We start from the raw sequence: 25,291 nt of genomic DNA, 5'->3' as shown, positions 1-25,291 counted from the left end.
AATTATATTTAACTAATGGCACCCCACTCCAGTACTCTTGCCTGGAAAATCCCATGGGTGGAGGAGCCTGGTAGGCTGCAGTCCATGGGGTCGAGAAAAGTCGGACATGACTGAGCGACTTCACTTTCACTTTTCACTTTTCACTTTCGTACATTGGAGAAGGAAATGGCAGCCCACTCCAGTGTTCTTGCCTGGAGAATCCCAGGGATGGGGGAGCCTGGTAGGCTGCCGTCTATGGTGTCACACAGAGTCGGACATGACTGAAGTGAGTTAGCAGACTTAGCAGAGGCTTTCCCTGACTACTGGATGTCTGCACTGTTTCCAGATTTTCTGTGCTATAAATAATGCTGCAGAATAATGCCACCACTGTAAATGGTCAATGAATGTCTTGTAACAAGAATGTTTTGACAGCTTTGATCCCCACTGTCTATCCCCTTTGGAAAAATGATTTCATTCCTTCTCCTCTTTGTTGGTTCATACTAGTTATTTATGAGTTACAGAAGATAATCTCATTTCTAAATTCTATGAGTACTTATTGTGATCCTTTTTACTAATTACATTATTTTCTTTTAAAAATGGTTAATTAATCGAAGATACACAATTGCCAGTCAGAGCTTATGATTAGAATAAGATACATATTTGCTTATTGTTTGTCTGTCCTGCTACAGTGAAAACTTCATGAAGTTAGAGACTTTATTTCACTTTCTATCAATTCCTTGGGATTTAGACCAATTATAGGATTTATTGTAATCAATCTGTACATCTTTGTTGAAGGAATAAATGAACCAAGGGTAACATTGAGTAAAGTAGTTTAGTGTCATCTTGCATGGTCTTTTCAAGGGTAAATGTGTTTTTTTTTTAACCTTCTAAAAATATTGAAAATAGTTCAGAGCTACCCTTGTTACATTTGCAGAAGCACTTAGATTGGAAATTATATTTTAAATCCAACTTCATTGTTTAAAATGCTAGAATGGCATTTCTGCTTCAACATGATGATTGAGTACCCGTGTTTATTTTTGCCCTTACTGAAATCCCACAGAATGACAGTAAAAGAATTAAAAAAAAAAAAAAAAGGCATAGGCTTACAAAGATAAAGAGAATAGGAGAGGAGATAATAGGGGTTTATAAAAAGACATTGCTAGAGGAGATAATAATTTATTAAATGGATGAATGAGTGGCTACTAACTTAGCAGAACCAAAGAAAATAAACATAAGCCTGTGGAGGAGGGAGCCAAAAAGAAACAAACCAAGGGGAGCTGTGAAATCCTGGTAATTTTTAGAACTGGAGGCAGCAGCCACCTCTGATGGCCTGTGTGTGGAGTGAGACTAAATATGGGGGGTTGGATGAAAGTCATAAGGCAAGTGGTTGGATCTCTCATCCTTTGGCGTAACCAGGTGATAACTTCTGGAAATTTAAGTCAGAGAAATTCAGGATGCAGGGATGCCTGGCACAGTAGGGGGCGATGTGCTATTATTATCACCAACTTTGATATAGTAGCTGACGGTAACATTTGTATTCAGTTTAATAGTATCACACATGTTAAATACTTCTGTTGTTGTTGTTCAGTTGCTAAGTTTTGTCTGACTCTTTGCAACTCCATGGACTGCAGCACACCAGGCTTCCCTGTCCTTCACTATCTCCCAGAGTTTGCTCAGATTCATGTCCATTGAGTCAGTGATGCTGTCTAACTTTCTCATCCTCTGCCACCTGCATCTCCTTTTGCCTTCAATCTTTCCCAGCATCAGGGTCTTTTCCAATGAGTTGGCTCTTCTCATCAGATGGCCAAAGTATTGTAGCTTCAGCATCAGCCCTTCCAATGAATATTCAGGGTTGATTTCCTTTAGGATTGACCGATTTGATCTCTTTGCAGTCCATGGGACTCTCAAATACTTCTGAGTAGGACCCAAGATAATAAACCTGAAAAGTGGTAGTCTGTTTAATAGGATGTCAAAGAGATAGAGATTTGAAATTCTAATAATTAAGATCTTCATTAGTTAAAAGGAAAGGGAACTATGCAACTTTTTAATTGGTTAGTAGATTTGCATTGGTAACTACATTATAAAATAGCATAAGCACTAAAGGCTTCAAAAGAAGAGTGAAAGGTGAAATCAGTAAGTGAAGTTTCATAGAAACTGTGCAATATAATGAAATGAGAGGGAAAGTGTTTCAAATGTGACCAGTTTCAATGACTTTGTCTGCATTATACTTCAACTGCCCACTTTCATGGCTGAACTTGTATCTTATAACATCTAGAACTGTGCGACCTCTGACATCCTCAATTCAGATATTTCATTCTTGAACTGCCTTTTTATTCATCACTGATTATTTTTAAGAATAATTTTGAATAATAATTTTGTAAAGTAATTTCAAATTTACAGAAAAATTGTAATAGTACAGAGAATTCCCGCATTCCCTTTACCCAGATTAATTTCAATATTTTGTCACATTTTATCACTCTCTCTCATATATATACATATAACTTGTTGTATAGATCTGTTATATATGTATATTCTTTACTTGAAACATTTAGGAGTAGTATGTTGCAGTTGTACCGCTTTCTTCCTTAATACTTTGGTATATATTTCCTAGGAACAAAGATAATCTCTTATGTAAAATCTCTATGAAGTTTAATTTGGATACACTTAAAAAAATTTAAGTATGGTTGATTTATAGTATTGTGTTAGTTTCAGGTATACAGCAGTAGTTTAGATAGATATATATTTCTTTTTTTCAGATTATTTTCCATTGTAGGTTATTATAAGATATTGAACATAGTGCCTTGTACTATATACAGTAAATCCTTACTGCTTACCTATTTTATATGCAGTATTTTGTGTCTGTTCATCCCATACTCCTAGTTTATTCCTCCTCCCTACTCTTTCCTCTTTAGTAACCATTAGTTTGTTTTCCGTATCTGTGAATCTGTTTCTGTTTTGTATATAGATTCATTTGTATTATTTTTCAGATTCTACATATAAATGATATCATATAATATTAGTCTTTTTCGGACTGACTTCAGTTAGTATAATATTCTCTAGGCCCATCCATGTTGTTGCAAATAATATTCTTTTTAATAACTGAGTAATATTCCTGTGTGTGTGTGTGTGTGTGTGTAACTCTATTTTTAGTTTTTAAAGGAAACTCCATACTGTTTGCAAAAGTGTCTGTACTAATTTACACTCCCATCAACAGTGTAGGAGGGTTCCCTTTCCTTCACACTCCCTCTAGCATTTATTATCTATAGACTTTTTTTGATGATAGCCATTCTAACCAGTATGAGGTGATACCTCATTCTAGTTTTGGTTCACATTAATAATTAGTCATGTTGAGTGTCTTTTCTTGTGCCTGTTGGGCACCTGTATGTCTTTTTGGAGAAATGTCTACTTAGGTCTTTGATTAGGTTGTTTGTTTTTCGATAGTTAATTGTATGGGGTGTTTATATTCTTGACAGTTTACTTTGCTGTGTAAAACTTTTAATTTTGATTAGGTTATATTTGTTTACTTTTGTTTTTATTTCTTTTGCCTTGGGAGACTAAGAAAATATTCCTACAATTTATGTCTGAGAATGTTTTGCTTATGTTCTCTTCTAGGAGTCTCTTCATGGTGTCATGTCTTATATTTAGGTGTTTAAAACATTTTGAGTTCATTTTTGTATATGGTGTGAGGGAATGTCCTAATTTCATTAATTTACAAGTGGCAGCCCAGTATTCCCAACACCACTTACTGAAGAGATTATCTTTTCTCTGTTGTATTTGATTGCTGTCTTGCTCTATATTAATTGACTGTAAGTATGTGGGTTTATTTCTGGGCTCCCTATTCTGTTTCATTGGTCCATATATCTTTTTTATGCCAACATTAGGCTGTTTTGATTATTATAGCTTTGTAGTAGTCTCTGACAGAGAAGGCAATGGCACCCCACTCCAGTACTCTTGCCTGGAATATCCCATGGACGGAGGAGTCTGGAAGGCTGCAGTCCATGGGGTCGCTGAGGGTCAGATACGACTAAGTGACTTAACTATCACTTTTCACTTTCATGCATTGGAGAAGGAAATGGCAACCCACTCCAGTGTCCTTGCCTGGAAAATCCCAGGGACGGGGGAGCCTGGTGGGCTGCCATCTATGGGGTCGCACAGAGTCAGACACGACTGAAGTGACTTAGCAGCAGCAGCAGCAGCAGCAGTAATCTCTGAAGTGTAGAAGGATTATGCCTCCAGCTTTGTTCTTTTTCATCAAGATTCCTTTGGCAATTCTGGGTCTTTTGTGGGTCCGTGTAAATTTTAATATTATTTGTTCTAGTTCTGTGAAAAATGTCATGGGTAGTTTGATAGTGATTGTATGAGACCTGTAGATTGCTTTGTGTGGGATAAGCCATGTTAACAATATGAGTTCTCCCAATCCAAGAGCATGAGAGATCTTTCCATTCTTTTGATAATTTTCAATTTCCTTTATCAATGTTTTATAATTTTCAGCATATAGGTCTTTCACCTCCTTGTTTAAGTCTATTCCTAGGTATTTCTTTTTGACCTAATTTTAAGCAGGATTATATTTTTGCATTCTATTTCTGATATTTCTTTAGTATAAAGTAATGCAACAAATTTATTTATATTAATCTTGTATCCTGCTACCTTGCTGAATTCATTTATTGGCTCTAATGGTTTTTGTGTGGAGAATTTAATGCCTTTGCATAGAGTATCTTGTCATTTGCAAATAGTGACAGTTTTACCTCTTCCCTTCCAATTTGGATATGTTTTATTTTTTTTGTCTGATTTCTGTGGCTAGGATTTCCAATACTATGTTCAATAGAAGTGATAAGAGTGGGCATCCTCCCTATTCATTTTTTCACTTCTTATATGACAGAGAAAGTACAAGTCATAAAAATAGGAGCTTCTTCAATTTATTCATACGTACATGTGCATCTACTGAATTATTGCAAAAGCCTCTTGTTTTACTTATTTTCATTTACCATGTTGAAAATCTGCTTATCTGATGATGAATTCTCTGTCAGAAACCTTTCATGTTTCCCATTGCCTTCAGTTCAGTTCAGTTCAGTTCAGTCACTCAGTCGTGTCCGACTCTCTGCGGCCCCCTGAATCACAGTACAGCAGGCCTCCCTGTCCATCACCATTGCCTTAGTATGGTCTAATTCTCTAATAGAGCAGACTATGATGTTTTAGTTCTCCAGGTTCTTCTCTAATCAATCACAAGTCTGGTAGGTGCCACCCTTCATGCCTTCTATATTGTACCATAATGGACAGTTTATTTGTTTTTTCCATAATGAAAGTTCTAAGCCTCTGTATATATTGTTTTCTCATCCTGGGCTTTCTTGAATAAATCGTATTGTTTAGTGGTTCAGAACATGAAATTGATAGTAAGTCTTTATGGATTTGAATTCCAGCTCTACCTCTTAATAGCTGGATCTCAAAAGAGTTGGACATGACTTAGTGACTGAACAACAGCAACAATTTTAGGCTAGGTACATAACTATTCTAACTTCTTTGCATGTTAAATGAGGAGTAAATTAGAAGCTACCTCATACAGTGGTAAAGTATGTAGTAAGAGTTCTATATATTATATCACTAATTACTTAGTGTGTCAGGCACTGTGATGGACATTGGAGAATAGAACATATTTGGGTCTTACCGTCTTAAGAGATTATATACCGTAGAGAAGAGAACCATAATTCAGTGATATTTGGGATAAATTCAAAAAGTTCTAGAAGAGGGACCCCTGAGTTAATTTTTTCTTACTTCAGGGGCTTTGAGTGTGGCATTCCCTATTCTGAAAAACCTACTGTTGTTGTTGTGTAGTTGCTAAATTATGTCCGACTTGTTTGCGACCCTATGGACTGTAGCCTGCCAGACTCCTCTATCCAGGGGATTTACTAGGCAGGAATACTGGAGTGGGTTGTCATTTCCTTCTGCAGGGGTTATTCCTGACACAGGAATAGAACCCATGTCTCCTGTACTGGCAGGCAGATTCTTTACCACTGAGTCACCGAGGAAGCCCCCCAAACCTACTAGTTTGCAGCTAAAAGGACTGCAGATTCAAAAGCCTGAATAAATAAAGGAGCATGGCTTACTAGAAATATTGAATAAGGGTCAGTGTAGCTGGTGTGAAGAAGTGAGGGTGGGTGAGACTGTAAGACGGTAGGCTGAAACCACACCTATTAGATGACCAGGTCAGGGGTACTGACCTCTATCCAAGAGCAAGAGGAAGTCATTGAAGCCTTTTAACTAGGGAGATAATACAATTCAGTTTATGTTTTTAAGAGGTCCAAGGTCCTTTGCCTACACTGTGGCAGATTGGACCAGGGCAAGAGCAGGTGATGATGGTGTTATCTTGGACTAGGGTAGGTGGTAGCAGAGGAAATAGGTAAGAAGGTTTTAGAGCCTAGAGATTCTGAATTTCTTTGTGACTGGATGTTGAGATTTGAAGAGGGTTAGGGATGAATTAATGCCTCTCCATTTCCATTTCTGACTATTTCTTCATCTTTACCTAAGTCTCACTCTAAACACTGAGATGGGTGTCACTCTTGTGCTTCTATAACACTGTCTACATACTTTGCTGAGTTTTAGCACATCTGCTATTATAGTTCACTGTAGCTGGTTTGGTTTCCTTTTAAATTAAAATGTATTTCTGGTACATGATCAATAAATATTTGATAAATGAAAGCAAATAGTAACATAAAGCTAGATCATGAGCGAATACCATACAGTATTTTAAGCCAGGTGTTTTGGTGATAAATTGTTTTTGGATCAAGCCATTTATAAAATAAGAATTTATTAAGAATGCCTCCTCCCCCCAAAACACCTTAATGGGTTCTTAACATTTTCTTTTTTAACAGCATATCTCTGGAATAGGTATTGGCATTATTTGGGTCAAATAGAACAATAACATAATTTATACTTCTAGTTAATTAACTTGGAATGCATTTCTTTACCTTCTTTGTTGTGTGTTTTAAACAGGTCTCATGATAAGGATTTCTCTTGACGCTTATTATTTTCTCTTAATTTATGTAGGTGGAGTTTTGAGTACCTAGTATTTAAATATATATACAGACATCTTAGCTTTAAAAAAAAAACCCACCTGTGATATTTAAAAACTTCTCTATTCTCCCTGGGTAGTGGGGCCAGTATTTGGTAACCCTTGATTTCGTCCTTGCCCTGGGACTGTGTCAGTGGCAGCTATCACTCAATGGGACAGAGGGAAAGGAAACAAAACAAAAGCCTCTCTGTTTTCTTAAGCAGTTTGACATATATTTTGGTTAATATAGCTCCTTCTGTATTTATTATCATTAATTTCCTCTTTTGAAATTAAATGTTAAGTAGTTTTGGTTTGGGGCTTCCCTAGTGACTCAGATGGTAAAGAATCCACCTGCAATGCTGGAGACCTGAGTTCAGTCCCTGAGTTGGGAAGATCCCCTGGAGGAGGACATGGCAACCTACTCCAGTATTCTTGCCTGGAGAATCCGCATGGACAGAGGAACCTGGTGGGTTATAGTCCATGGGGTCACAAAGAATCGGACGTGACTGAGCAACTAAGAATAGCACAGTTTTGGTTTTGTCTTGGTATGGTTTGATTTTAACTTAGTATAATAGATAATTTTTAGCCCTAGTATTTCTATTGCTGAAAAACAAATATGTCAAATTGTTGGCTTTGGTAATGTGTAATATGGGAAGAAGGTAAAAGTAATTACTGTGCAGTAATATAACTTGCCTCTGAGATTTCACCAATTAAAAGGTATTTTATTATTGTATTGTATTAATTTAGTTATATTTATTTTATAAAAAAGAAGTTTGCTGTATGCTTTTGTGACCTAGAAGGGTAGGAACAACTATGAATAATGTAAATAATATAAAATATATACATTTTATTTGTATTTTTAAATCTTTTTTTTTAACATTAATTTATTTGGCTGCACTGGATCTTAGTTGCAGCATGTGGGATCTAGTTCCCTAACCAGGGAATGAACTGGGACCTCCTGCTTTGGGAACATGGAGTCTTAACCACTGGACCACTAGGGAAGTCCCTATTTAGTCCCTATTTTTAAAAAGATGATTTGCATATCTAACCCAATAGTTAGATTACTATTACAATAGTAATTACTAGTTCAAAAAATATTAGTGAGATACCAACAGATTCTGGTAAGGTTTACGACTTCTTGGAAACCAGTGTAGGAAGCTCAGGCTTCCCTGGTGGCTCAGATGGTAAAGAAGCTGCCTGCAATGCAAGAGATCCAGGTTTGATCCCTGGGTCAGGAAGATCCCCCGGAGAAGGGAATGGGTGCCAACTACAGTTTCTTGCCTGGAGAATTCCATGGACAGCGGAGCCTGGTGGGTCATAGTCCATGGGGTCGCAGAGTCAGACACAACTGAGTGACTAACACACGCATGCAAACCAATGCTAATAATCCTGGGTGAAATTATTTAATAGAGTTTTTCCTTTTTTCTCTTTCATTACATTTCATGTAAATGAGTACAGTTGACTCTTGAACAATGTGGGGTTGGGGGGATGCCACCCACAGCATAGTTGCATATCTGCATATAATTTATACTGGTCCTCCTTATATAGGTGATTCTTCCTTGTCCATGGTCTGTATCTCAAATTCAATCAACTCTGGACTCTTGTAGTATTGTAGTATTTACAGTTGTTCAAGGGTCAACTGTAACAGAAAACTTAATTTCTCTCAGTCAAATTTATATAACTTACTTTCTTCAGATACTAAGTAACTTTGCTCAAATTAAAAAAAAATTCTGATAATGGGTAACTTTTATTGAATATTACTGTAGTTCTGGTAGTAGCTTTCAAAACAACCTTGTGACATTAAGACAGTCTTGATACCTTTTTGCAGATGAGAGAAACTGAGTATTGAGCAATTAGGTTACCTGTCCAAAAGGTTCAGTTCAGTTCAGTTCAGTCGCTCAGTCGAGTCTGACTCTTTGTGACCCCATGAATCGCAGCACACCAGGCCTCCCTGTCCATCACCAACTCCCGGAGTTCACTCAGACTCACGGCCATCGAGTCAGTGATGCCATCCAGCCATCTCATCCTCTGTTGTCCCCTTCTTCTCCTGCCCCCAATCCCTCCCAGCATCAAAGTCTTTTCCAATGAGTCAACTCTTTGCATGAGGTAGCCAAAGTACTGGAGTTTCAGCTTTATCATCATTCCTTCCAAAGAACACCCAGGGCTGATCTCCTTCAGAATGGACTGGTTGGATCTCCTTGCAGTCCAAGGGACTCTCAAGAGTCTTCTCCAACACCACAGTTCAAAAGCATCAATTCTTTGGTGTTCAGCTTTCCTCACAGTCCAACTCTCACATCCATACATGACCACTGGGAAAACCATAGCCTTGACTAGATGGACCTTTGTTGGCAAAGTAATGTCTCTGCTTTTCAATATGCTGTCTCGGTTGGTCACAACTTTCCTCCCAAGGAGTAAGCATCTTTTAATTTCGTGGCTGCAGTCACCATCTGCAATGATTTTGGAGCCCCCCAAAATAAAATCTGACACTGTTTCCACTGTTTCTCCATCTATTTCCCATGAAGTGATGGGACCAGATGCCATGATCTTCATTTTCTGAATGTTGAGCTTTAAGCCAACTTTTTCACTCTCCACTTTCACTTTCATCAAGAGGCTTTTTAGCTCCTCTTCACTTTCTGCCATAAGGGTGGTGTCATCTGCATATCTGAGGTTATTGATATTTCTTCCGGCAATCTTGATTCCAGCTTGTGCTTCTTCCAGACCACCGTTTCTCATGATGTACTCTGCATATAAAGAAGCAGGGTGACAATGTACAGCCTTGATGTACTCCTTTTCCTATTTGGAACCAGTCTGTTGTTCCATGTCCAGTTCTAACTGTTGCTTCCCGACCTGCATATAGGTTTCTCAAGAGGCAGGTCAGGTGGTTTGGTCTTCCCATCTCTTTCAGAATTTTCCACAGTTGATTGTGATCCACACAGTGAAAGGCTTTGGCATAGTCTGATGGATCTGATCTTTAAACCCAGGTAGTCAGATACTGTGCTGCAACCTAGAAATGGTGGCAAAACTTTTTCAAAGTAAGAGGTTAGTAACTTTTTTATTTCTTTTTTGTTTTGTTTTGTTTTTAATTTTTAGTTTTACTTTATTTTACTTTACAATACTGTATTGGTTTTGCTATACATTGACATGAATCCTCCACGGGTGTACATGAGTTCCCAATCCTGAACCCCCCTCCCACCCCATATCATGTCTCTGGATCATCCCCGTGCACCACCCCCAAGCGTCCTGTATCCATTCTTTATTCAGTTTTCCTTAATTTTTACCCAATGCCCTTTTCTTTTCCAGGATCCCACCTCTGATACTACATTGCATTTAGCTGTCATGTCTCTTTACATTCCTCTTGGCTGTGACAGTCTCAGACTCTCTTTATTTTTCATGATCACTTTGATAGCTTTGAAGATTAATGGTCAGCTCTTTTGTAGAATGTCTCTCTGCTGGGATCCTGGAATACATACTACCTAGAAGTGATGAGAACCGATGAAGCCTATGACTTACTGAATTTGCAGTCTGATGAGGGTTGGGGAAGGACAACTTGGGCACCCCCATCAAGTGATTACAGCATGGGAAAGAATAGGACACACTGAGGATACACTTTCTGCAGATCACTAGCCATTTCTTTGTTTCCAATTGAGATTTCCTCCTAGCAGCAAGAGTGATCTTTCTTGATAATAAATCTAGTCAGATACTCCCTACTTGATAAACCCTACTTTGATACCTATTGCCCTTAGAATAAAATCGCTATTCCTTTAATGTGTGTTACTGAAAAAGACCCTTAATAACATCAAGTCTCCTCCCACACTTTTTCTAGTTACATCCAATTATAAGGAAGTAAAGGAGCAAAAACTCGAATTTTTTCTCATGCTTTTTAGTTTCTTTTCTAAAACTGTTATACAATATTATTATTTTGAATTGTTTTTTAAGGAGGAGAAAAAAATTGAACAAAGCTAACCTACAGGATATGATTTTTAAAAGCACATTTAAGAATTAGTTTTTAATAAATACTCATAAGAATGCATGGAAAATGGAGGGTACACAATAACTGAAAAGTGTTCCTGTTTGTTGACACACTTAAAAATACTTCTAAGATTCTTACTTTATAAAAATAAATCTTTGTCAGCATACAATATGTTTAAAAAATATACAAGATACTCTGACATATATTACAGTCATTCTGTTATAAAAATGTGGTTGTTTACAGAAATCAAAGGTGTAATCAAAAGTCTTTTGACAAACAAAAGCCCAGGACCAGATGGTTTCACAGGTGAATTCTACCAAAAATTTAGAGAAGAGCTAAAACCTGTCCTACTCACTCTTCCAGAAAATTTCAGAGGAAGGTAAACTCCTGAACTCATTCTGAGGTAAACATCACCCTAATACCAAAACCAGACAAAGATGCCACAAAAAAAGAAAACTACAGGCCAGTATCACTGATGAACATAGATGCAAAAATCCTCAACAAAATTCTAGCAAACAGAATCCAACAACATATTAAAAAGATCATACATCATGACCAAGTGAGCTTTATCCTAGGGATGCAAGGATTCTTCAGTATTCACAAATCAATCAATATGATATACCATATTAACAAATGGAAGATAAAAACCATATGATTATCTCCATAGATGCAGAGAAAGTCTTCGACAAAATTCAACACCCATTTATGATAAAAACTCACCAGAAAGCAGGCATGGAAGGAACATACCTCAGCATAATAAAAGCCATATATGACAAACCCACAGCAAACATTATCCTCAATGGTGAAAAACTGAAAACATTTCCTCTAAAATCAGGAATGAGACAAGGGTGCCCACTCCCACCACTGCTATTCAACATAGTTTTGGAAGTCCTAGCCACAGCAATCAGAGCAGAAAAAGAAATAAAAGGAATCCAGATTGGAAAAGATGGAGTAAAACTCTCACTGTTTGCAGATGACATGATCCACTACATAGAAAACTCTAAGGACACCACCAGAAAATTACTAGAGCTAATCAATGAATATAGTAAAGTTGCAGGATATAAAATCAATACACAAGTCCCTTGCATTCCTATACACTAACAATGAGAAAACAGAGAAATTAAGGAAACAATTCCATTCACCATTGCAATGAAAAGAATAGAATACTTAGGAATAAATTTACCTAAAGAAACAAAAGACCTATATATAGGAAACTTTATAGTTTTATAACACTGATGAAAGAAATCAAAGATGACACAAATAGATAGAAAAGTATGCCATGTTCATGGATTGGAAAAATGAGTATATTACCCAAAGCAATCTATAGATTCAGCACAATCCCTATCAAACTACCGGTAGTATTTTTCACAGAGCTAGAGCAAATAATTTCACAATACTTATGGAAACACAATGGCAATGGCACGCCACTCCAGTACTCTTGCCTGGAATATCCCATGGATGGAGGGGCCTGGTAGGCTGCAGTCCATGGGATCGCAAAGAGTCAAACATGACTGAGCGATTTCACTTTCACTTTTCACTTTCATACATTGGAGAAGGAAATGGCAACCCACTCCACTGTTCTTGCCTGGAGAATCCCAGGGACGGAGGAGCCTGGTGGGCTGCCCTCTATGGGGTCACACAGAGTCAGACATGATTGAAGCTACTTAGCAGCAGTATGGAAACACAAAAAAACCCTGAATAGCCAAAGCAATCTTGAGAAAGAATGGAACTGGAGGAATCAACCTGCCTTACTTCAGACTATACTACAAAGCTACATACTGTCATCAAGACAGTATGGTACTGGCACAAGGACAGAAATATAGATCAATGGAACAAAATAGAAAGCCCAGAGATAAATCCATACACCTGTGGACACCTTATCTTTGATAAAGGAGGCAAAAATATACAATGGAGAAAAGACAATCTCTTTAATAAGTGGTGCTGGGGAAATGGTCAACCACCTGTAAAGAATGAAACTTTCTAACACCATACACAAAAATAAACTTAAAATGGATTAAAGATCTAAACATAAGACGAGAAACTATAAAACTCTTAGAGGAAAACATAAGTAGAACACTCTCTGACATAAATCATAGCAATATCCTCTATGACCCACTTCCCAGAGTAATGGAATTAAAAACAAAAATAAACAAATGGGACCTAATTAAACTTAAAAGCTTTTGCACAATGAAGGAAACTATAAGCAAGGTGAAAAGGCAGTCTTTAGAATGGGAGAAAATAATAGCAAACTAAACAACTGACAAATAATCTCCAAAATATGCAAGTAGCTCATGCAGCTCAATACCAGAAAAATGAACAACCCAATCCAAAAATGGGCCAAAGGGTGAGGTGGTCCTAAGACGGCGGACGGATAGGATGGGGAGACCACTTTCTCCCCCACAAATTTATCAAAAGAACATTTGAACGCTGAGTGAATTCCACAAAACAACTTCTGAATGCTGGCAGAGGACATCAGGCACCCAGAAAAGCAGCCCATTGTCTTTGAAAGGAGGTAGGAAAAAATATAAAAGATAAAAAGAGAGACAAAAGAGGTAGGGATGGAGATCAGTCCCGGGAAGGGAGTCTTAAAAAACATTAAAGTTTCCGAATACCAGGAAACACTCTCACTGGCGAGTCTGTGGTGAGCCTTGGAACCTCAGAGGGCAACATAACTGGGAGAAAAAATAAATAAATAATTAAAACCCACAGCTTACGTGCTCAAGGGTAACTCCCAGCAGAGAAGCAGTGCAGACGCCCGCATCCGCCACTAGCAAGCAGGGGCTGGACAGAGAGGCACGGCATTGCTTAGAGTAAAGACTGGGCCTGTATGCCCCGAGGGCAATCTGAGGGAACTAACTTGAGATAGCAAACCAGACTGTGGGATAGTTATCCCACGAAAAGCCCTAACCTAAGACACCTACAGGCCTGCTCACAGAACAAAGGACTGAGTAGAGCTACTGGCTGTGGACCAGCCCATCCCCCTCCGGAGACAGGCAGACAAGGGCAGCCAGAGCTGAAAGGGGGCAATCACGGCCCCAGAGAGGCATCATCTACCAAACTGCAAGCAGGCTTCGTTGCTAACCAAGACTTCTTGGGAATCTGGACGGTCGACATCTGCCGGGAGGGTCACAGCCAGAGATTAGCTCCCCAGAAGAGACACACGGCACACCTGAGAAGGTGCACCAGTTGTACACCCAGAAAACCGAGCAGCAGGGACAGGGAAGGCGATAAGTCACAGTGACTGTGCTTGCCAAGCACCTGGTCGCCTGAGCTGCTCAGACCTGGGAAGGGCATAAAACGCAGGCCCAACCGAGTCTGCGCCTTTGTGGAGTACCCAAGTACCTGAACCTGCGCGGCTTAGACCTGGGAAGTGCATACAACCCAGGGCTGGCCTCAGACATTTCCTGGCAGAGCAACATAGAGCCTGAGCAGTGTAGACAGGGAGAGCACACACGCTGTGAGCAGGGTTAAACCCAGTGTGGCTGAGACACTGCGAGGACATGCCAGTGTTATTTGTTTGCAGGGTTCCTCCCTCCCCACAGCACGACTGAACAAATGAGCCTAAAAAAGTGTCCACCACTGCCCCCTTGTGTCAGGGCGGAAATGAAGAGACCAGCAAACAGAAGAAGCTGAAACAAACAGAGGGAACCGCTTGGAAGTGACAGGTGCAATAGATTAAAACCCTGTAGTTAGCACCGACTACATAGGAAGGGACCTATAGATCGAATCACCCTGGATCCACCGGGGCTGGACCCCGGCAGAGAACTATCAGCCGGATCAAGGAACTATCTGAAAATGAACTGAGCCCACACTGTCCACAACATCAGAGAAAGTCCTAGATATAGTTTTACTATTATCATTCTTTAAATTAAAAAAGAGATTTATTTTTAAGTCCTCAATTACTCCTTTAATTTTCATTTTTGTAACCTACTATTACTTTGTAAAAAAAAAAGACCCTATTTTTTAAAGCAAACTTCATATATATATATTTTATAATTTTTGTGACTTTTTTCTTTAATATTGTATTTTTGAGAATCCAACCTCTACTGTAGATTTTTAAACTTTGCTTTTTTATATTTGTTATCAATTTTGTACCTTTAAGAACCCAATCTTCAGTACCCATTTTTACTTGGGAGCGAGATTACTGGCTTGACTGCTCTCTTCCCCTTTGGACTCTCCTTTTTCTCCACCAGGTCACCTCTATCTCCTCCTTCCCCTTCTCTTCTCTACCCAACTCTGTGAATCTCTTTGTGTGTTCCAGACTGTGGATAGCACTTAGGGAACTGAGTACTGGCTGGATCTATCTCTCTCTTTTTGATTCCCCCCTTTATCCTCCTGGCCACCTCTGTCTCTTCCTCCCTCTTCTCTTCTCTGTGTAACTCCGTGAACATCTCTGAGTGGTCCAGACTGTGGAGAGCACATAGGGAAGCAATTACAGGCTAGCTTCCTCTCTCCTCTTTTGATTCCCCCTCTTCTCCTCCTGGTCACCTCTATCTCCCTCCTCCCTCTTCTCTTCTCCATGTAACTCTGTGAACGTCTCTGGGTGTCCCTCACTGTGGAGAAACTTTTCATCTTTAAACTAGATGTTTTATCATTGGTGCTGTATAGATGGAGAAGTTTGAGGCTACTGTAAGAATAAGACTGAAAACCAGAGACAGGAGGCTTACGTCCAAATCCTGAGAACGCCAGAGAACTCCTGACCCCAGGGAACATTAATTGATAGGAGCTCATCAAATGCCTCCATACCTACACTGAAACCAAGCACCACCCAAGGGCCAACTAGTTCCAGAGCAAGACATACCACGCAAATTCTCCAGCAACACAGGGACATAGCCCTGAGCATCAATATACAGGCTGCCCAAAGTCACACCAAACCCATTGACATCTCATAACTCATTACTGGATACTTCATTGCACTCCAGAGAGAAGAAATCCAGCTCCACACATCAGAACACCTTGACAAGCCACCCGTCCAACCCCACCCACAGCGAGGAAAATCCACAATAAAGAGAACTCCACAAACTGCCAGAATATGGAAAGGCCACCCTAAACACAGCAATATAAACAAGATGAAGAGGCAGATAAATACCCAGCAGGTAAAGGAACAGGATAAATGCCCACCAGACCAAACAAAAGAGGAAGAAATAGGGAATCTACCTGATAAAGAATTTCAAATAATGATAGTGAAAATGATCCAAAATCTTGAAAACAAATTGGAGTTACAGATAAATAGCGTGGAGACAAGGATTGAGAAGATGCAAGAAAGGTTTAACAAAGACCTAAAAGAAATAAAAAAGAGTCAATATATAATGAATAATGCAATAAATGAGATCAAAAACACTCTAGAGGGAACCAACAGTAGAATGACAGAGGCAGAAGATAGGATAAGTGAGGTAGAAGATAGAGTGGTAGAAATAAATGAAACAGGGAGGAAAAAAGAAAAATGACTTAAAAGAAATGAGGACAATCTCAGAGATCTCCAGGACAATGTTAAATGCCCCAACATTCGAATCACAGGAGTCCCAGAAGAAGAAGACAAAAAGAAAGACCATGTGAAAATACTCAAGGAGATAACAGTTGAAAAATTCCCTAAAATGGGGAAGGAAATAATCACCCAAGTCCAAGAAACCCAGAGAGTCCCAAACAGGATAAACCCAAGGCAAAACACCCCAAGACACATACTAATGAAATTAATAAAGATCAAACACAAAGAACAAATATTAAAAGCAGCAAGGGAAAAACAACAAATAACACACAAGGGGATTCCCATAAAGATAACAGCTTTCAATAGAAACTCTTTAGGCCAGGAGGGAATGGCAGGACATACTTAAAGTGATGAAAGAAAATAACCTACATCCCAGATTATTGTACCTAGCAAGGTTCTCATTCAAATATGAAGGAGAAATCAAAAGCTTTACAGACAAGCAAAAGCTGAGAGAATTCAGCACCACCAAACCAGCTCTCCAACAAATGCTAAAGGATCTTCTCTAGACAGGAAACACAGAAAGAGGTATAAACTTGAACCCCAAAACAATAAAGTAAATGGTAATGGGATCATACTTATCAATAATTACCTTAAATGTAAATGGGTTGAATGCCCCAACCAAAAGACAAAGACTGGCTGAATGGATACAAAAACAAGACCCCTATATATGTTGTCTACAAGAGACCCACCCCGAAACAAGGGACACATTCAGACTGAAAGTGAAGGGCTGGAAAAGATATTCCACACAAATAGAGACCAAAAGAAAGCAGGAGTAGCAATACTCATATCAGATAAAACAGACTTTAAAACAAAGGCTGTGAAAAGAGACAAAGAAGACCACTACATCATGATCAAAGGATCAATCCAAGAAGAAGATATAACAATTGTAAATATATATGCACCCAACATAGGAGCACCGCAATATGAGACAAATGCTAACAAGTATGAAAGGGGAAATTAACAATAAATAATAGTGGGAGACTTTAATACCCCACTCACACCTATGGATAGATCAACTCAACAGAAAATTAACAAGGAAACACAAACTTTAAATGATACAATAGACCAGTTAGACCTAATTGATATCTATAGGACATTTCACCCCAAAACAATGAATTTCACCTTTTTCTCAAGCACACATGGAACCTTCTCCAGGATAGATCACACCATGGGCCATAAATCTAGCCTTGGTAAATTCAAAAAAATTGAAATCATTCCAAGCATCTTTTCTGACCCAATGCAGTAAGATTAGATCTCAATTACAGGAGAAAAACTATTAAGAATTCCAACAGATGGAGGCTGAACAACATGCTGCTGAATAACCAACAAATCACAGAAGAAATTTAAAAAAAATCAAAATATGCATAGAAATGAATGAAAATGAAAACACAACAACCCAAAACCTATGGGACACTGTAAAAGCAGTGCTAAGGGGAGGGTTCATAGCAATACAGGCATACCTCAAGAAACAAGAAAAAAGTCAAGTAAATAAACTAACTCTACACCTAAAGCAACTAGGAAAGGAAGAAATGAAGAACCCCAGAGTTAGTAAAGGAAAGAAATCTTAAAAATTAGAGCAGAAATAAATGCAAAAGAAACAAAAGAGACCATATCAAAAATCAACAAAGCCAAAAGCTGATTCTTTGAGAAGATAAATAAAATTGACAGACCATTAGCCAGACTCATCAAGAAACAAAGGGAGAAAAATCAAATCAACAAAATTAGAAATGAAAATGGAGAGATTGCAATAGACAACATAGAAATACAAAGGATCATAAGAGACTACTATCAGCAACTATATGCCAACTTGGAAGAAATGGACAAATTCTTAGAAAAGTACAACCTTCCAAAACTGAACCAGGAAGAAATAGAAAATCTTAACAGACCCATTGCAAGGATGGAAATTGAAACTGTAATCAGAAATCTCCCAGCAAACAAAAGCCCAGGACCAGCTGTGATGGTTTCACAGCTGAATTCTACCAAAAATTTAGAGAAGAGCTAACACCTATCCTACTAAAACTCATCCAGAAAATTGCAGAGGAAGGTAAACTTCCAAACTCATTCTATGAGGGCACCATCACCCTAATACCAAAACCTGAAAAAGATGCCGCAAAAATAGAAAACTATAGGCCAATATCACTGATGAACATAGGTGCAAAAATCCTTAACAAAATTCTAGCAAACAGAATCCAACAACACATTAAAAAGATCATCCATCATGACCAAGTGGGCTTTATCCCAGGGATGCAAGGATTCTTCAGTATCCCCAAATCAATCAGTGTAATACACCACATTAACAAATTGAAAAATAAAAGCCATATGATTATCTCAATAGATGCAGAGAAAGCCTTTGACAAAATTCAACATCCATTTATGATTAAAAAAAAAAAAACCCTCCAGAAAGCAGGAATAGAAGGAACATACCTCAACATAATAAAAGGTATATCTGACCAACCTACCACAAACATTATCCTCAATGGTGAAAAATTGAAAGCATTTCCCCTAAAGTCAGGAACAAGACAAGGGTGCCCACTCTAACCTCTGCTGTTCAACATAGTTTTGGAAGTTTTGGCCACAGCAATCAGAGCAGAAAAAGAAATAAAAGGAATCCAAATTGAAAAAGAAGAAGTAAAACTCTCACTATTTGCAGATGACATGATCCTCTACATAGAAAACCCTAAATACTCCACCAGAAAATTACTAGAGCTAATCAACGAATATAGTAAAGTTGCAGGATATAAAATTAACACACAGAAATCCCTTGCATTCCTATACACTAATAATGAGAAAGTAGAAAAAGAAATTAAGGAAATAATTCCATTCACCATTGCTATGAAAAGAATAAAATACTTAGGAATATATCTACCTAAAGAAATGAAAGACCTATATATAGAAAACTATAAAACACTGGTGAAAGAAATCAAAGAAGACACTAATAGATGGATAAATATACCATGTTCATGGATCGGAAGAATCAATATAGTGAAAATGAGTATACTACCCAAAGCAATCTACAGATTCAATGCAATCCCTATCAAGCTACCAGAGGTATTTTTCACAGAGCTAGAACAAATAATTTCACAATTTGTATGGAAATACAAAAAACCTCGAATAGCCAAAGCAATCTTGAGAAAGAAGAATGGAACTGGAGGAATCAACCTGCCTGACTTCAGGCTGTACTACAAAGCCACAGTCATCAAGACAGTATGGTACTGGCACAAAGACAGAAATATAGATCAGTGGAACAAAATAGAAAGCCCAGAGATAAACCCATGCATTAATGGACACCTTATCTTCAACAAAGGAGGCAAGAATATACAATGGATTAAAGACAATCTCTTTAACAAGTGGTGCTGGGAAAACTGGTCAACCACTTGTAAAAGAATGAAACTAGAACACTTTCTAACACCATACACAAAAATAAACTCAAAATGGATTAAAGATCTAAACATAAGACCAGAAACAATAAAACTCCTAGAGGAGAACATAGGCAAAACACTCTCTGACATAAATCACAGCAGGATCCTCTATGACCCACCTCCCAGAATATTGGAAATAAAAGCAGAAATAAACAAATGGGACCTAATTAAAATTAAAAGCTTCTGCACAACAAAGAAAACTATAGGCAAGGTGAAAAGACAGCCTTCAGAATGGGAGAAAATAATAGCAAGTGAAGCAACTGACAAAGAATTGATCTCAAAAATATACAAGCAACTCCTGCAGCTCAATTCCAGAAAAATAAACGACCCAATCAAAAAATGAGCCAAAGAACTAAACAGACATTTCTCCAAAGAAGACATACGGATGGCTAACAAACACATGAAAAGATGCTCAACATCACTCATTATCAGAGAAACACAAATCAAAACCACAATGAGGTACCATTTCATGCCAGTCAGAATGGCTGCTATCCAAAAGTCTATAATCATTAAATGCTGGAGAGGGTGTGGAGAAAAGGGAGCCCTCTTACACTGTTGGTGGGAATGCAAACTAGTACAGCCACTATGGAGAACAGTGTGGAGATTCCTTAAGAAACTGGAACTAGAACTGCCATATGACCCAGCAATCCCACTGCTGGACATACACACCAATGAAACCAGAATCAAAAGAGACACGTGTACCCCAGTGTTCATCGCAGCACTGTTTATAATAGCCAGGACATGGAAGCAACTTAGATCTCCATCAGTAGACGAATGGATAAGAAAGCTGTGGTATGTATACACAATGGAGTATTACTCAGCCATTAAAAAGGATACATTTGAATCAATTCTAATGAGGTGGATGAAGCTGGAGCCTATTATACAGAGAAAGTAAGCCAGAAAGAAAAACACCAATACAGTATAATAAAGTATATATATGGAATTTAGAAAGATGGTAATGATAACCCTGTATGCGAGACAGCAAAAGAGACACAGATGTATAGAACAGTCTTTTGGATTCTGTGGGAGAGGGCGAAGGTGGGATGATTTGGGAGAATGGCATTGAAACATGTATATTATCATATGCGAAATGAATTGCCAGTCTAGGTACAGGATGCTTGGGGCTAGTTCACTGGGATGACCCAGAGAAATGGGATGGGGAGGGAGGTGGGAGGGGAATTCAGGATGGGGAACACATGTACACTCATGATGGATTCATGTTGATGTATGGCAAAACCAATACAATATTGTAAAGTAATTAGCCTCCAATTAAAATAAGTAAATTTATATTAAAAAAACCCCAAACAAAAATGGGCCAAAGAACTAAACACACATTTCTCCGAAGAAGACATACAGATGGCTAACAAACATGAAAAGGTGCTCAACATCACTCATTATCAGAAAAATGCAAATCAAAACCACAATGAGGTACCATCTCACACTGGCCAGAATGTTGCCATCCAAAAGTCTACAAACAATAAATGCTAGAGAGGGTGTGAAGGAAAGGGAATCTTCTTAGACTGTTGGTGAGAATGCAAACTGGTACAGCCACTATGGAGAACAGTGTGGAGATTCCTTAAAAAACTGGAACTAGAACTGCCACACAACCCAGCAATCCCACTACTGGGCATACACACTGAGGAAACCAGAGTTGAAAGAGACACATGTATCCCAGTGTTCACTGCAGCACTGTTTACAATAGCTAGGACATGGAAGTAACCCAGATGTCTGTCGGTATGAATAAGGAAGTTGTGGTACATAAACACAATAAAATGTTACTCAGCTATAAAAAAGAACACATTTGAGTCAGTTCTAATGAGGTGAATGAAACTGGAGCCTATTATACAGAGTGAAGTAAGTCAGAAAGAGAAACACCAATACAGTATATTAACACATATATATGAAATTTAGAAAGATGGTAATGATGACCCTATATTCAAGACAGCAAAAAAGACACAGATGCAAAGAATAGACTTTTGGACTGTGGGAGAAGGCGAGGGTGGGACGATATGAGAGAATAGCATTGAAACATGTATATTTATTACCATACGTAAAATAGATGACCAGTGCAAGTTCAATGCATGAAGCAGGGCACTCAAAGTTGGTGCTCTGGGACAACCCAGAGCGATAGGGTGGGGGATTCAGTATGGTGGGACACCTGTACACCTGTGGCTGATTCATGTCAATGTATGGCAAAAACCACCACAATATTGTAAAGTAATTAGCCTCCAATTAAAATAAAGTAATTAATTACATTTTTAAAATGTGCTTGTTAACTAGTATGTCTGATATTATTTCACCATTTGACCATTTTATGAAAGTGCTCATTTGCTAAGTGAGCATGCTATAAAAAGTAACATTTTTTAGAACACCTGCTGAATGTGACATTTCTGTGAAATTAAATGTTATTGCTAATATTTTTCCCAAGCTTCACAAAACTGCATCTACCTTGCTGAACACTTGCTTATTATATTTTAGCTTTACTTAATTTTTGAGATAACATTTTTGATGTTGAATTAGATGTAACCATGAATTAAATAAGTGGAATTACTTGGATTATCAACCAAGCATTTTTTAAAAACTGCACCGTGCAGCTTGAGGGATCTTAGTTCTTACCAGGGATCAAATCCAGGCCACTGCAGTGAAAGTGCCCAGTCCTTACCATTGAACTGTCAAGGAATTCCCAAGCATTTATTCATATATGTTAAAGTTATAGTTTAAACATATTCTATAGCAAGAGATTTATTATTTCCAGAGCACATTTGTCACATTTATGAATTATGACTTTACTTTTCTATTGATATGACTAATAAAGAGTTAAATTTAATTGAGACTTTATGCCTTGTGAATGAGGACTGAGTATGGATTTCTTTTTTTTAAGAGCTATGTGAACATATTTTTCACCATTCTTAATGGTGGTCTTGGTCACCTTTTTAAGTGCAATGCTTCTTAAAACCGAAAACAAAAATGAGTGATTAGTCACACAGTGGAGGACAATAAACCAAACCTTGATCCACAACCACATAAGCACATTTCAGAGGGGATTTTCTCATTAGTTGAGAGGGCTAAATGACTTCTAAATTTTGTTTCAGTTCTTGATTCCCAGGTTTTCAGTTGTCTTTTTTCTTCTCTACTGGCCTAAATATGTCATCAGCCAAACATTTTGGAAATTTCTCAAAAATTTGCAAAAAATCATCTGTATGTTAATAACTAACGAAGATATACTGGACCAACTTAAACTTGTACCAACTTAAATAATGTTATATACACACAAATTCATAGAGAGAAGTACTTTGATTACCAAAATCATTTTAAAAATTAGTGATAGCACATTTGATCACATTACATTCTGTTTTAATATACTTTTAGGTTAAAAAAGGTCTGTTTCTTAAGACATAATTATTTCAAGTATCTCATTTGTTATATTCTAATCCTCAAGATTTTTTCCTGATAAAAGTTGTTTTTCCATCAGGCATTATTTTAATTGTTGTTTTGAAATACTGACTTAATCAGTATAAGTTGCCAAATATTAATATTTTTGGCATATATTCACATCCATTGTTGCAAAGACATATTCTTGTACTTTCATTTTAATTTAAATAGTTTATTTTTTTTCTGACAGCAATAAAAACTTTTTAAAGCTTCCATTAGGCTGTTAACATGTAAATAGGTTAATATAGCTTTCTGACTTGTTACCACGGTATTTTAGCCAAATATTATGAGACTGAGTCTTATATTTTGGCAATGATATACACAATCTGGCTTTTTGTATTTTGAAGATGAAGAATCTAAATAAAAAAAAGAAGTCAGGGATACTAAAGGGCAAGAAGGGAACATGATGCTTTAGTTTGGTTTTAGCTTCTTGATTGGCTTAACTACTTGGAACCTTTGATAGTAGTATTCAGGAGTGTTAGAATTGTTAAACTTGATTTATTGTCTAAAATATGTATGCCCTTTATTATTTCATAACATTTTATCTATTTTATTTTTGGCTGTGCTGGGCCATTGTTGCTGTGCACGGGCTTTCTCAAGTCAGTCTCAGGCTTCTCTTTGTGGTGGCGTTCTCTAGGTGCTCGGGCTTCAGTAGTTACAGCTAGCAGGCTCCAGAGCACCAGCTCAGTAGTTGTAGTGCTCGGGCTTAGTTGCCCTGTGATGTGCGCTTTAATTTTATAACCAACAAGACATTTGAATTAGGATGAAGTGTATTTATTACTGTTGTGTCTATTCTATCCAGGGCTTTGCAGGTGCCACAGTGGAAAGGAATCCTCCTGACAATGCAGGAGATCCAAGAGACATAGGTTAGGTCCCTGGCTCAGGAAGAGTCCCCTGGAGAAGGAAATGGCAACCTACTCCAGTATTCTTGCCTCGAAAATTCCATGAACAGAGGAATCTAGCAGGCTACAGTCCATGGAGTTGCAGAGTCGGACAGGACTGAGCTACTGAGCATGCACACATGCTACTCTATTAAAGATTTGTTTTTCTTACTAGTTTTAAAATACAGTAGGCAGCCTGTACGATAGGTGCTATTTTCATCTTGAGATCTGGGTTTACTCTTTCAGGTAGCATTCTCAGCTACCAGTTATGACTGTTGGAGTCTGCCAGAGTAATTGCATTAAAAAAATCAACCTTGCCTTATTTTAATCTATTTAAATAATAGACTGGTCAAAGGTTTTCAATTGTTTTTCTCCATAAGACTTCATTCATGTTAGTCTCATCAATTCGAATAGTCTTGATCCCGTGATACAATATTTTGAAACAGAAACTTATTTAAGTTCATATTTAACCATAGTAATTAGTATCTAATACTCAGATCATGAGCTCTTTATTGCCAAATTCAGACTTAAATTGAAGAAAGTAGGGAAAACCACTACACCATTCAGGTATGACCTAAATCAAATCCCTTATGATTATACAGTGGAAGTGAGAAATAGATTTAAGGGACTAAATCTGATAGATAAGAGTGCCTGATGAACTATGGAATGAGGTTTGTGATATTGTAGAGGAGACAGGGATCAAGACCATCCCCATGGAAAAGAAATGCAAAAAAGCAAAATGGCTGTCTGGGGAGGCCTTACAAATAGCTGTGAAAAGAAGAGAAGTGAAAAGCAAAGGGGAAAAGGAAAGATATAAGCATCTGAATGCAGAGTTCCAAAGAACAGCAAGAAGAGATAAGAAAGCTGTCCTCAGTGATCAATGCAAAGAAATAGAGGAAAACAACAGAATGGGAAAGACTAGAGATCTCTTCAAGAAAATTAGAGATACCAAGGGAACATTTCATGCAAAGACGGGCTCAATAAAGGACAAATGGTATGGACCTAACAGAAGCAGAAGCTATTAAGAAGAGGTGGCAAGAAGACACAGAAGAACTGTACAAAAAAGATCTTCATGACCCA

General features: G+C 37.9%; 1 protein-coding gene across 3 annotated transcripts in view; it reads left to right on the top strand.

Annotated features, from left to right (window-relative positions):
• Positions 1-25,291, top strand: part of EFCAB2 (EF-hand calcium binding domain 2) — a 145,392-nt gene that overhangs the window by 11,766 nt on the left and 108,335 nt on the right. The window contains exon 2 of one of the 3 annotated variants that reach the window (XM_060396070.1): positions 1-25,291. This exon is cut by the window's left edge and continues 11,224 nt beyond it. The exons of the other annotated variants lie outside the window; for them this stretch is intronic. Coding sequence (XP_060252053.1) covers positions 19,135-20,241 — 1,107 coding nt within the window. The 5' untranslated portion in view covers positions 1-19,134 and the 3' untranslated portion in view covers positions 20,242-25,291. 3 annotated transcript variants of the gene reach the window in all.

The sequence above is a fragment of the Ovis aries genome, chromosome 12, assembly GCF_016772045.2.
Source record: "Ovis aries strain OAR_USU_Benz2616 breed Rambouillet chromosome 12, ARS-UI_Ramb_v3.0, whole genome shotgun sequence".
Classification (NCBI taxonomy): domain Eukaryota; kingdom Metazoa; phylum Chordata; class Mammalia; order Artiodactyla; family Bovidae; genus Ovis; species Ovis aries.
The sequence above is the reverse complement of the archived record's forward strand: the minus strand, read 5'-3'. Positions and strand labels throughout refer to the sequence as shown.